Raw genomic sequence first — 14,445 nt, forward strand, 5'->3', positions numbered from 1 at the left:
GCAATTCATCTTATACACACTAGCAATGACCAACCTTTTATGTCAGCATGGACAGGTATAACCGGTCGATGAGGACAGGATTTCTATCAATTTGAATGGTGCTTGCTTGTGGAGAACATCTCAGCTGTCATCACAAGAAGCTGCTTAATTCACATGAGGGCTCATTATTCTACTAAACATTTCATTCACAGGGTTTGCAGATAGTGTCAGAAATTCATGTCTCGGTAGTCGAGAAAGGACCTTACCTATAATTGCAGCATAACAACTATCAGCAATGGTTACTTCAAATGAATTACCTTATCTTTGATCTTTACTATACACTACCAAGTGACCTAGATAAACATTATAAGATGCACAATCAGAAGGAAAGGGAAACCACAAGTACACCATGGATTTACCACAAGTCATGGTTCTCACACATCAAACTCAAGCAGAATTATGGAACATGATGGAGTAACTAACGACGGATCAGGCAACCGCGTTTCTGAATCGTACAGAACTCTGACGACCAACATCACGACATCGCCTTCAGTAATACTATTATTATTTCAGAAGAAAGGGAAGCACACAACCTTTGACGGAACTCTCACAGGAACTTCCTCAGAGGCCTTCCGGCGTCCTCATCTTGCATGTGCTGCCACAAACACCAAAAACCACAGAGGATTAAACCATCGATGCCAAGCAATTAGGGGATTTACTTATACTGGTGAGGATCAAGAGGGGAAAAAGAAGACGAAGCGGGAAAAGAAAGACGAGGATGGAGATGAGAAGGAGATCGGTACGAATTCGCGGACGATGCCCTTGTAGACGAGGATGGGGACGGCGAGGCCGAAGATGCCGATGAGGGCGAGGTTGCGGCGGGTCCAGCGGAAGTTCAACTCGAGGTTCTCCCTCGCTGCGTTCCAGTCCTCGATGTACTTGTTCTTGTTGACCTCCATGCCGCCCCCCATTTCTGCTCCGCTCTCCTCTCCTTCTTCTTCCCTCCTCGATAGCTGATCTCTTGCGCTGCTCGGATCGCTGCCGCTACAACGATATGATCACCGTGAAGAGGGGAGAGACTAACCGATGCATGATACCCTAAACTCCCGTTATGTATAAACCTAGATCGAGGCCCAACAGACCAAGTTAGGGCCCGATAGGTGTAAACGTAGATCGAGGCCTAACAGACCAACTCATGGCCCGATATGTTGTAGCTTAATATGAAAATACGAAATAAAAATTTTAAAATATGAAAATAGTTTTTCATTATCTAATATATGATTTTAAAAGGGAAAATGTTTTTTTCATTTTCTAACATCATTTTTATAAAGATATAAAAAAATATTAAAACATTTATTATTTATTTATTTTTTATAAATATATGGAATTTTATGAGTTATTGACCTAAAAATTGGACTTACTGTAACAGCCCACATGGACGGTGGAGATTGTGTTCATAGACGCGTTCTCGGCTTAAAGTGAACAGTTGGAGACAGCAACGGCGGTAAAGGTAGGGTTTTAGGCGAGGCTGGGGACGGGAAGGGCTCCAAGGTGCCTGAAGAGCGATCATGGGCGATGAAGAAGGCCAAGGTGCTCACACACTGCAGCTTCGTCATCCTCATCATCGTCATCGGCATGCAGTCCGAGCCCAAACCCCAACTCTACCAGCTCCTCAGCCCCGTCTGACCGGTATGCGCTTCTTCATCTGGAAGTCGCAATGCTTGATTTCATGATTTTGCTATTGTTTGTAATGGTCGGCCTGCTTCTTTTCTCTTTGACGGTATATAAGTGCATTTAGCGTACCTTATTAGCTTAATCGTTTGTTCTTGTTCATCTGAAGATGCAGAAAAGATCATGATAATACGTTTTCATTCAGTACCATTAATGTGTAGATCACAATAGCTGTTAAATCTTGAGCTAGGTTTCCAAATTTGCCTTGTGAGGTGGAAAATAAAGCTTGATTTCTTATCACATTGGTCGAGGAGTTGCAATGTCTAATTAAGAGTCGATGCCTAACATAGTGACCCTTTGACTCCTCTCTTAAAGATATCTTTTGGAGTCCATCCCAAAAGAGTAAAATCTTACAGCCCATCCCAGAGTGGACATTTTTCTCAGCCTTACTCCCCAACTAAGCCCTATGATAATATCAGACCACATTTAGTCTAACATTGGTTGGGTAATTAGAGTCAAGGCCTAATTAAGATCCAAAAGCGACTTCTTTCCTACCCTATAGTCTTTTGGGTCCATTCCAAAGGTGTAAAATCATGTAAGGTTCAACCCAGAGCAATTCCTCGTGGTTCCGAGAGCTCACACTAGTGATGGCTAATGTGGAATTTATTGTTGGATGAATTATATGATATTAGTATGCACATCTCTCTCCTTTATAATTGATTGATGCTATGGATTGTTTCCAAATGATTAATAGGTTTCATTCTGAGTTGTCTTTTAAGCCTTCTAAGTGTTTGATAACAAGTTATACATGCTGGCAATCATATGTATTCTTTATGAATCCCATGTCTATTTGTCTGCCAACAATTTGTCACTGAAGGTTACATTTGTCTTCTGGTGATATTGTGGACCTGTTTGGGTTTATGAAGACTCAGATAAAGGTAATCTCTTTATTTGTATTGTTATTATTGAATTTTGATCATTCTTCTAGTGAAGACATGAGACCTAGCATTAGTTATCAGTGACTTGGCAATCAACAAATTAGCCTTTTTATGATACTTACCCTGGTAAGATGGTTAGCACCATTAATTATAAACTCATCCTCATCATGGAAAATATACAGTTCTTATTATTGGATATGATATGAGCAAACATGTATTATAGGTTGATATTGGTGTCTGCCCTAAGCTTCTTTCCTTGTCAAATGAAAGTGTGATTATCGCTTGTTCAATGTAGCTTTCTGAGATGGTACTGACACATTCAATGATCCACAGGAATATTAGAAGTCCAACATAGAAAACATTATGCACCTACTAATTACCATGATACATGAATGTCCTTGAGCTGGTCCAGATTAAATCTAAGTTTGATGGAGCATAACTATACTATTATTTTGAGAGTGTACTAATATTATGTGCTTTAGTGAATATATGGCTCATCTTGTAACTATATTGTTAGAAATATATGCTTCTTTTGCCAATTAAAAACTCAAAAATAGATGCTCATGTAAACTCATAAGTAGAGTCAGATACTTCAATTCTCTTCCTTTTTCAGTTGGATAAATTGACCTTCTCAATATTGTTAGTAATCACCAAAGCCAATGTTGGTGTAACAAATCCACCAGAGTTTTTTTGTCAATTCAGTTTATTGCTAGTGATGACATACTGAATCACAGTCTAACATCCTTTGAGGTTTCTTTTTTTCTCTATGGATTTTGACTTTAAACAAATTTCTCAAAAGAAATTTTTGGGAGAAGGGGAGGACTTGTGCATTGTTACTGTGTACTCGATAAGGTTAGGTTTGTTTTATGTGGGGCTTCATTAGTTGATGAATCATCATTTGTCTATGAGCACGAGAACTCGAAAAGATTTGTCCACTCTTAGTGGGTCTTGCACGGTTTTGCTGAACTGAGCTAAAATTGATTTTATCGCTTTTAAGGCTTGAGTTTCTTTGATCCTTAGTCGATGTGAAACTAAATGCATTTACCAGTGTCTCGATAGGGGAATCGATGCCACTTGGGCTTCTACCTAGTGTGTCGTTTGATAAGTTCTTATTTGACTTCATCGGTTTGAGCATGAGGGTTTGATAGGAATTGTTCATTCTGGGTGGATCCCGCAAAAGTTTATAGTAGATCCAAAAGACACTACGAGGATAGAAGTGAGTATTGTGCTTTATAAGTTCGTGGTTCTCCTATTAAACAAATGCGATATTAAACATACTTATCACTACTACTTCTATCTTAGAGTCGGAGGAGGATAAAACCTGAAATAGCAGTGTAAGGAATTTGTTGACATGCAATATATATCAATTCAAAGGTATTGATTGACCACTTTATATCTGCAAATTTAAGCTCACTGTAAAAGATAGAAATCAGCATATATACCCATTACTAATTAATCTCCCTCAGCTGGTTAAAACTTTAGTTTCCTGTAAATTTTATAATTATATATTAGATCATAAAAACTTTAAGCTAAACTACCGAAAATGATAATTAGTTATATACGTGAAGGATCTTACTTTATGGAGGGACATCAATAGTTGAGCGCAGACTGGACCGAGAACGTTGTGGACTTTTTTGGACTCCCATCACTCTAAAGAAAAGGAGCAAAGTTAGAACAAACAAGCTTACTATTCAAGTGTAGAACCTTCGTGTCGACGGGTCCCACCACAGGTTCCCGTCCCCTTCTCTCTTTTCCCCGACGATGGAGCCGCTTTCCATCGACAAAAGTCCTTTTTTCTTGTTTCTACCCGACTGGACTCTACACCTGACACACTTGTTTCGTGATTGGAGGCCATGTGCTGCATGCATCTTATGGCGCCCGACCAACATAAGGTAGGTAACTAAGAGGGGAGGGTCGTTCTTTTGGTCGTTGGACCTGTGCTTTGCTAGTCTTGAGCCGCCACCACTGCAAGTCGGCCGCGTGTGCAACGCCAGGTCTGTCGTCCTCCTTCCACCGCCTCTTCGTTTCCTTCATTTGAAAGTGAAGCCGTCGAATTCCGTGCTCCCTTATCCCCTCCATGGGTCCGGTGTCGATTCACTCCACAGAAAAGAGGAGGCAAAAGGTCGGCTTCCTTTCTGCCTTCCATCATTAGATCATCAAGTCCCATCTCGATCGATGATACACGACTGTGATGTAGCTTACTGAGAGTAGAACAGAAGAGCAAGGGCTCATGTAAACGTTGAAGACTCAAGACAAGGATAACCGGAATGTAAGATCTCTTCTACTAGATTAACAAGTATACAGAGTGGTAATGGAAGATGCGCTTAAAGCAAGTCTTCCAATTGTAGACTAGATTCTCCAAAGATAGAGGAGTAAGATTGATCCCCAGATTTTTTTTTTTACGTCTCTCGCTACTGTAGCACCTGCAGACGTAAGGCTAGAAAAATCCTTGGTCGAGCAAGGTGAAGGGGAAGGCTACTGTTGATGATGCTGTCCCTGAACTCGTTCCGCTCAGTCCAAACTCCGGTTGGGAACTTGTTTGACGTGCAGAAAGATCAAAACCACCGACGTCAAGTGGTTTTGGTTCCGTACGTGACGGCTTAAGCATTGCTGAAACGTCATCGAAAGGCCGCAAAGTTGTTGCAGGGGAAGCGAATACCCGTCTCTTCTTCTCCGTAGATAGCTGCTGCTGCTGCTGTTTGGAGCGAACGAGTCTTTGCAGGAGAAGCTTGGGGTCCTCGGCCACTTTGACGAGGAAGGACATAAGTTGACGCGGCCTCCGTTCGGTGGCCTGCACTCGCTTGCTCATGGCCTTCACCTCCTCCTCGAGACTTCTCTGTTGCTGCCGCAACTTCTCGAGCTCCTGCAGTAGCAGCCGCTCTTCCTCCCCTGCCCCTGCTACTGCTTCCATGCAGGACACCTTGGGTCTTCCTCCGCCGCCTGGTGATAGAAGGGAGGAGGTGAGCCTGCCCTCTGAGGAACGACTCATGAGTGAACTCCCATCTATCAGGATCCACCTTCCGAAATCCCTGGACACCAACCCAAGAGCACGTATGAGTGAGTTCGACAGGGTGGGAGAGAGATGGTGGTGAAAGGAGAAGTAGGGTCAGCAGACATAGGTGTTGAGCTGGCGGATGAAGGTGGAGAAGTTGCGGTGCTTGAAGAAGGAGGGAAGGAGGAGCTGCGAGAAGTCGTTGGGGTCGACCACGAGGAAGCTGTTGTTCTGGTTCCCCCACCGGATCAAGGAGTCCAACCCCTGGTCGCTCACCATCTGATACGTCTTCGCTACGAATGGCGCCACTGGTTCTTGGCAGTCATGGCAACCTCTGCTCTTCTCTTCCATCCTTATTGTCCCACTCTCTCTCTCTCTCCCTGATAAACCGCAGCAAGACATGAGGAGAAGACCTCTCCTGGGAGTTTTATGGAACAAAGCGCGGTTCATTGCGATAATGGGAAGGGGACCAAATAGCAGTCGACAGGGGGGGGGGTGTAACGTAGGACGCGTGTCGGCTTAAAGATCACAACGTGATCGGACGCGAGGCACTTTGTGTGTGATCCAGTGCACACTTTTAGGGGCCCACCGAATTGCGTCGTCTCATAATTTTAATCTTAGATTTTTTTAGTTAACAATTTAATTTTTTCAGAATTATTTATCTTGAATTTAAAATATTTATTATGATATTGCATTTTTTTTATTTGTCTGATTTTTAATCAATACAAGCACTAAGAAGTACGGCAACCAAATCCTTGCATACCTCTCTTCCCTTCTTCCAATGACCAAATTTGATCCAATCCTGAAATTATTCGGCCCAGGGTCAACTTTTGGGCCTTAGTTTTCAGATAACCTTGGCCCAAACTAGGTTCATGACCTTGTTTCTTTCAAATCTACACTGAATCCACTCAAGCTTATTTACCTCTGCTTTGTGATATATGAGGGGAGAGAGAGAGAGAGAGAGAGAGAGAGAGAGAGAGAGAGAGAGATGATTATATATATTTTTTCCTTATAAATTTTAGTATGATATGTATAACCTATTAATTTGCATGTCCTTGTAATCAATTTCTAGTGTTTGATTGTCATGTTTGTCAATTTGCTGAAACTCTATGTATTATTAACAATCTTTGAAATAATAATAAAAATAATAATATTAGAGGTGTTTTAGATACTTTATATATTTAGTTTTACATGCAGTTAGAAATGATTGGTTTGAGTTTTTAAGATTAATATATACATGAAGGATGTTAATATTCGACACACATACATATTAGATAATGTAGATATTTTGAGATAAATGGTAAGCACTACTTGGAGTAAAGGCCTGAATCCAAGAATCATCAAGGGAAATTTTGAGATATGAATCATTCTTAATCCTCTTGACCAATAACGGATGAAAACAAAAGGTTGAGATCATGTAGCATCCGTTCAGCATTAGAAATGAAATCAGATGCTTCGGAATAATGGTTCAAAAACCCTACATTAACAAAAAAAATTAGCTACTTGGAAATGGAGAGGTTATTGATCCATGGATCCTCCCTCCCAAGTGCTAATACAAGAGTCGTCGGATCCAACAATCTTCCTGAAGCTAGTTTTAATATTGGAAATAAGAGAGCAAAAAAAAATTTCCAGTTGGAAGAGAAAGACTTAGGCTTGTGGTTGATCCATGGGTTGTATTTTGCCTTAAAGACCCCAACCTATGTCGTGTTGTCATTGTTTAGAAGAGAAAGTTATCTTTTATGCTTTGTGACATAGTGTCAACTAATCAAATTCAACCCTTTTGAATTAAATGAACATACAATCCTGTTGAGGATTTTGTCAAAAAATATATAGTTCATAAGATAGTAAATAAAAATAGAATTGATGACTAGATTAATTAAGATGATTTTCCTAGTTTGAGAGAGAGGGTTTTTTTTTGCCAATCTTGAATCCTAAGGACTTTGTCCACAAGAGATTGTTGAAGAGGAACAAGAAGTTGCTTGTGAGGCACAAATGAACTAAGGTATCACATTGGCTAAAGTCCTTTATTGATACCCACTGATGAGCATATTCTATGCTTGATTTAGGAGTTATAGTATCTTGAAAAGAATAAGTCAGATTTGATATATTATGGTCATAGGGAAAAAGTAAAGGTCGAAGACTTTTGCACAAGTTGGAATAGATTTTAAGGGTACTTCCAAAGACAATCAGATTGTGAACTTTATTATCAAGGGGCACAAATAAGACTTATTGCATCACGATGAAAAAAATATGGTAAGAGAGGGCCACCTTGTCTAATATCATTGTTATTCCTAAACCACCTAAAGGCATAGGCATTCCCAAGGTAAGCAAAGGTAGATGAGGAGATGTAGGCTTGAATCCATTTCATAAGGATATAGAGGAATCTTATATGAGAAAGTGTTTCAACAATGGCAAACAAGGAAATACTATCAAAATCCTTAGAAAGGTTTAACTTAAGAATAGTAAAGGTTTTGTTGCCCTTGATGTTAGGTGATGGAGTGGGTTAGCTCATTGGCAATAAGGGTATTATTTTAAATGTTATGGCCTAGGACAAAAGAAGATTGAGAATCATTGATTAGGTTGTTAAAATAGGGCTTGACTCTATCGGCAATAACGTTAGTAAGGATTTTGTAAATAACATTACAAAGCGCTATGAGTCTATAGTCTTCAATTCTAGAATAATTAATCTTCTTGGGGATAAAAATCAAGTGAGTTTTCTCCCGACTAAGAGGAATAAAACTAGTGTAATGGAAATCTTTAAAGACTTAGAAGAGAGTTTGTTTAATGGTATCCCATGAACCCCTAAAGAATTCATGTGTATCCATCAAGGTCAAGGCTTTTACTAGAGCCCATGTTAAAAACTATATAATGGATTTCGTTAAGCGAGAACTCACAAATGAGTTTGTTGGAGTTAAGGATATTATCGAGGATAGGGATTGAGTTCCAAGCCCTAGAGAGAGAGAGAGAACGGGTCAAACTTCTAGAGGTCCAAATACCAATTGGCAAAGCTGGTCGTAATTTCCTGATTGTTGGTAATGATCTCATCACTAGCAAGATGAATCAAAGTGATGAAAGATACCTTTTTCCTAAGTTGACTAGATCACCAATAAAGATGATCCCGCTTGGTAAGGGTCGTCAACCTATTATGGAGAGTTTGCAAGGTATGACATTCTTCCTCACTAAGAGGATGAGAGGATTGCTTTTTCTCAATGCAGGTGATGGAGTGCTAAGTTTTAGTAATAGAGCGAATAAGGTTGTCACCTCCCTTTTGTTTTCACTCGGCTAAGAGGAAGTGAAGTTTACATAGGCTTTAGGAAATAGAGATCATGGGGGAACAATAAGGTGGAGCTTAGCTAGGCATTAGAGATGAAGCTTTTAATCTTAGGAATGTCATTCCAATGAGTGTTAAAATGGAAGATTTTCTGATAGATTTTGTGAGTCATATGTTGAACGACAAGAATAAGGAATTGGAGAAAGCATGACTTCAGGCAAAATTAGCATAGGCTTTGTTTAGGCAGGCAAAGATCCTAGATTTACCAAATCTTTTATTTGTCTAGATAAATAGGGTACTTTTAAAACCCAAATCGATAAGCTTTGAATTAAAAAAATATAAAAAATTAAAATCGAATTGCTTAAACATAAGGGTTGACCATCAATTTTTTCATAACTAGAGATAATGTTTGAAATCTCCACAAATCATATATGGAAAACCTTGTAAATTGAGTTTACAGAGACGTATCTAAAACAAGTTTTAAACGTAAGCTTTTGTACTCACACAAATAGAGGAGAGAATATAAAGAGGTTTATCGGCTTCTTGGGCTATGATAGTTATAAACTGAGAGTCCTTACCGATGATCGAAGCCTTGATCATATGTGATTACCAAGCTAGAAAGATTCCTCCCGATCATCCTTGCTTAGCCACATAATCCTCTCCTAAGAGCACCCCAATCTTTTGAAAAATTTGTTATTATGTTCTTCCTGCATGTGAGATTTCAAGAGCATAAGAGACCAATATTGTGTTGTTTCAATAGAAGGAACACTTGTTCCTTGCTTTCTTTCTTCCTAGTGCCTCTACAGTTTAGAATTGATACTTGATAGAGAAATTAGGAGGGAGAAATGGGGGGTTTTGGAAATCATGCTTCCAAGTAAAGGAGCTAATCTCTTGTAAAGATCCATTTTTTTTCTTTTTATTTTTGTGTCTAAAACATTTAATGGAGGGTAAAGAGACTCCTTGAGTAACATATTGGTGAGCTCTGGAACCTTCCTGTTGTTTATAGTTTGTCCACTCCAGTTTAACCTCCTCAAGAAGGAAGCTCGCAACTCTTCCATCAACATCTGTCATGATCCTTGTAAAGACCTTTGCCATTATGGCCACCAAACCATCAAAGGTTCTAAGGTTGATTGAGGGAGGAGATTGCCCTTTAGAGGGAGTCAATTCTATCATCTTCTCCACTTTGAAAATGAATTTCTTATTCATGAGGTCAATCATCGGACTAGGAGGAGGGTCCAGGTCCATTGACCCTAGGGTAAGGAAAGGGTTTGAGAGGGGGTTAAGTGTTTGCTTCCCTTTTGCTCTCACAGTAATCAAGGAGTTATATGTAACCTGGCATAGAACAGAAGGAGAGGAATCATTAAGGTTAGTTGGGACGATGCCCTTTGGAACAAGCACTGTCTTGTTGTGACGGAAGCAGCATCCGAGGGTGGCTATCTCGGGAGAGAACATGAAAAAAGACGAACCAGCTATCATACGCCTCTTAGCAAATTTCTTGGGTAGGTTGCCTTTAGGTCCAAAGATTGAGGATTTTTGCACATCATCCAGGAATGGTTAAGTACCTAAGGACTCAAATTTTGAGTTTGATTGGCCAGTTTGACCCATTTTGGGTTCAACATTAGTTGACAATGCTATTTGAGTCCTTGAATTAGGAAGAACCCTAGTCACCCTGCCCTTTGAGTGTGGCTCGGTGATGGACCTTGACCCAAGGTTTACAGAGTTTGTCCTCCTCCATTGACTTTACTATATTTTTATGGTTACCGTCAATGGAGCTGACTTTCTCCTTTGACAAGAGGCGGGACTCTATTTTATGGTCAACTAGGTTGCAATCAAAGCAGAAGGTTGGGATGTTCTCGAAGATAATAGATTGAAAAAATTAGGAGTCTCCAATTGTGACCTAAATCCCTTGAGGAAATAATTTTGAGAAATCGAACAAGACATAAACCCTATCGAACTTGGCTCTATAGCCAAACCGAATATTCTTATCAATCTTATGGGGATGATTAACTTTAGCCTCTATCTCAAAGAGGAGGTCAGGGTGAAAGAGTTCTATGGGGAGCCTTAGAAATTAGGCTCGGATAGGGGCCGCCTTTATGAAATTTTCAATTCAATATCTTCCATGCTTATGTCGTAAGAACAAAATAATTTAAATATTCACATTCATTTGAACTATCATTTTTTTTTAGTGGGATGAAATATGATTGAACTAACACATGTCAAACTACTTTTGGGATCAATATACTATTGGGATCAATATTTCTCCTATCTAAATGTCAATTATAATATTTAGACTTTTATACCTTCAAATTATAAATAATATATACCAGTCAACACAACAAGCCATCTAATTGTCCGTATATAATACCGACCGACGCACGTATTTGATGCGGAAACCTTCATATCCCAATCAACTACTCATACTCACAAAAAGGTAGCAATAATTTCGACGTACAAGATGGTCCTAAAAGTCGGGTAAAACACATGCTTGTAACTTATTATTGTCGTGACCAAAGTTGTGGGGCGTATTTACTTTTTGACTCGATATATATTAAGCGGAGCAGAAGGGCACGACATCGACCGCCGCTTGCGGGGCGGCTTCCGAGCCCACGGCACGCTCGCGTCGGTGGGCTGTTCCACCGTCCCCGTGCGTAAATTTGACACCGGCGGACACGATTTGGAACTCACCCTTCGCGACATACCACCGGTTGGGTGTCGACCAGTCACTTGCGACTCTCGGACAGCACGTGTTCGAGAAATATGAGATCATATGACGTGGCAAGAGGATCGCCTCGCGATTGCGTCTCGAATGGGACGAGTTCTCGTGGCACACGCGCGTGGCCAATTCAGACGAGCTCCCACGCGGAAGTCGCTCGCGGACGCCTTTCCGTCCGCCGGCCTCCTCCGTCCACCGTGCAAAACGTGGTCAAGCTCTGCACCTTCCGCGGTCTGCACGATATAAACCCCTCCATACCACAACCCATTTCCCCATCTCAATCCCCACGCCTCCTAATAACACATCGATTCCTCCATCTTACATCTCTCTCCATGGCTTCTCTCAGTGCTCCATCTCTCGGCTTCAGTCTCTCCAACTCCTCCTCGAGGAAGCTCTCCGGCCTCCAACAGAACACCTCTCCTGCATCACTCAGGCTCGGCTCCTCGCCGAGCAACAAACTGCAGCTGAAATCGATGCGTGGAAGGCCTCAGTCATCCGCCATCAACGTCTCCCTTTCCTCCACCAACCACCCATCTCTCGAGTCCGGTGGTGGACCAGGTAGACCTCTCTCCTTGTGCTGATCAAATGCTTTCGGTGCTCCCTCTCTTGAACTGACGAGCGAAGCATTCTCTTGGTCTTCGTCAGCTACCGACGTGCAGGAAATGTGCGTCTACGAGATCAACGAGCTCGACCGCAACAGCCCGGCCTACCTTCGTTTGAGCCAGAAGGACGTCAACTCCCTCGGCGACCTCGTCCCCTTCAGCAACAAGGTAAGTCCATTCTTCCAACGCCGAGCGATCGTCACTAGCGTAAGTTTACCAAGGGAGGGTAACGAGAAAGAGGAACCACGAACAGGTATACTCCGGGGACTTACAGAAGCGGCTGGGAATCACGGCGGGGCTGTGCGTGCTGATCCAGCACGTCCCGGAGCGCGTCGGCGACCGCTACGAGGCCATCTACAGCTTCTACTTCGGCGAGTACGGGCACATCTCGGTGCAGGGAGCGTACTTGACGTACGAGGACACGTACCTGGCCGTCACCGGCGGGTCCGGCGTGTTCGCGGGCGTCCGCGGCCAGGTGAAGCTGCGCCAGCTCGTGTTCCCCTTCAAGATCTTCTACACCTTCTACCTCGAGGGCATCCCCGACCTCCCCGAGGAGCTGCTCTGCTCTCCGGTGCCGCCTTCGCCGGAGGTCGAGCCCACGCCCGCCGCCAAGGCTGCGGAACCCCACGCCGCCCTCAACAACTACACCAATTAGTGGCGAGAAAGCTATTATTAGGAGGCGATATAGGAGATGCGGGCCCACAAGAAAACTTCCAGCCAAAGGGGCAAAATTGTCACTTTCTTCTTTCAACCCTTTTTCTATAAAAATTTTCAATTATCGAGTAATTATATTTTAAAAGCGCGCGCGCGCGCACACATATATATATATATATATATATTATCTTGGTCTCATAGTGGTTTGCACGTTACATTTTCTGTCATATTATATATAAATATATATATCTCAGCTTCCCAAAAAGTAAATTATTTATAATTAAAAAGGTCATGAAAGCAGACTGATTTGATATGAGTATAAAATATGTTGATATTAAAGCATATTGTTTGATTGCGACCTTACTCATAAGCCAATTAAGTTGTTCATCGCTGTATTCCTCGTCGTACTTTAAGCTTCTTGTTGTGGGTACGCGAACGACGTCCTGCTCTACCTAACCCATTCACACAACCACCGACAGTGTTGCTTCCGGCCGGGAGATTTTCCCGAGCCATGGAACCGAGCCGAGCGCTAGTGAGCCTACACGTGCTCTGCACGTGATCTTGGAGGGGTTGGGGCGCTCGCACACGAATTATGAGACGGACGCAGTTTTAAGCACCAAATCTTAATCGTTCACCCTCATTCCCGACCTGACTTCTGGTTCCGTGGCCCACTACGTTGGTCGCAGCTATCCAATCGTAAGCCAGGTAGTCCGTCGTGGTGAGTCGAACGTGTGTGTTAGGTTCGGTCGCACCGTCACGCGCGTCGGCGTCGACACACGGTCTCTGCGTGTACACTTGTCGTTGTGCGACCGCCCGTCGAGAGATGACACGTGTCTAAAGCCTGTTTGCTGTCTGGAAGAAGGCAGCCGAATGCTTCACCGGAACAGTGACGCCGTCTACTCCACGTCGGACTCTTCCTCGTTCCACTATTTTGGCCTTGCTTCGATCCGACGGTCCCTATCGCATCTCCGAGACCGATAAAGACCCTCCTCGCCGCAAGCCTCTCGCCGTTTCGTCCTTTACGAGATGTCGAAAGCGTCAGAGGTGGCGGAGGCCGTCGAGTCCAAGATCTTCCGCCTCTTCGGCCGGGAGAAGGCCGTCCACCGGATCTTGGGTGGCGGAAAGCGTATGCGCTCTTTCTTCCTCATCTCTAAATGTCTTCTTCATTCATTGGTTTCCTTAGGTGATCTTGAACCTAATCTTGGCTAGTTTGACAGTGGAGCTGATTGTAGCTGGGATCCATGGAGTTGTAATTCGATCTCTCACATCGTTTCTTGAGGCACGACTTAGGATTTGCATCCGTTTTCTTGAAAGGAAAAAAGAAGAATCCTGGGACGTTTGGCCCTTGTTATTAAATGTTCGAGAACGTAAAACCCTAACATGGGCTTTTTGTTCCGGTGATGATCCACGTCGTCCTCGCTAGTCAATTGTATGGAGCGTGAAACCCTAGGTTGATCTTTTGACATCATGGACCATAAAGATCCACATCGGGAGAGAACACGAAACCCTGATTTGATTTTGGTTGATCAGCGTGAAACATCGTTTCCATCTTCTTTTCTTGGTTAATGAGATCATCAACGTCTGTATGTACTGGATTTCTTGGAGAATTTATTTGCACACCACTG

The 14,445-nt window shown here is 42.4% G+C and overlaps 2 protein-coding genes and 1 pseudogene across 2 annotated transcripts; 1 reads left to right on the forward strand and 2 right to left on the reverse strand.

Annotated features, from left to right (window-relative positions):
• Positions 1–365: 365 nt before the first annotated feature.
• LOC103978398 (uncharacterized) lies at positions 366–1,067 on the reverse strand. Its single transcript, XM_009394178.3, has 2 exons — positions 783–1,067; positions 366–634 (listed from the first exon to the last, which is right to left on the reverse strand). The coding sequence occupies exons 1-2, from the start codon at positions 948–950 to the stop codon at positions 587–589; spliced, it is 216 nt and encodes a 71-aa protein (XP_009392453.1). The 5' UTR covers positions 951–1,067; the 3' UTR covers positions 366–586.
• Positions 1,068–4,847: 3,780 nt separating this feature from the next.
• Positions 4,848–6,006, reverse strand: LOC103974775 (heat stress transcription factor C-1b-like; annotated as a pseudogene).
• Positions 6,007–11,822: 5,816 nt separating this feature from the next.
• On the forward strand, positions 11,823–13,018 carry LOC103978400 (allene oxide cyclase, chloroplastic). The gene is made up of 3 exons (XM_009394181.3): positions 11,823–12,122; positions 12,210–12,334; positions 12,420–13,018. Exons 1-3 carry the CDS (start codon positions 11,897–11,899, stop codon positions 12,819–12,821), a joined length of 753 nt encoding a protein of 250 aa, XP_009392456.1. The 5' UTR covers positions 11,823–11,896; the 3' UTR covers positions 12,822–13,018.
• Positions 13,019–14,445: the final 1,427 nt, after the last annotated feature.

The sequence above is a fragment of the Musa acuminata genome, chromosome BXJ1-3 (assembly GCF_036884655.1).
Source record: "Musa acuminata AAA Group cultivar baxijiao chromosome BXJ1-3, Cavendish_Baxijiao_AAA, whole genome shotgun sequence".
Classification (NCBI taxonomy): domain Eukaryota; kingdom Viridiplantae; phylum Streptophyta; class Magnoliopsida; order Zingiberales; family Musaceae; genus Musa; species Musa acuminata.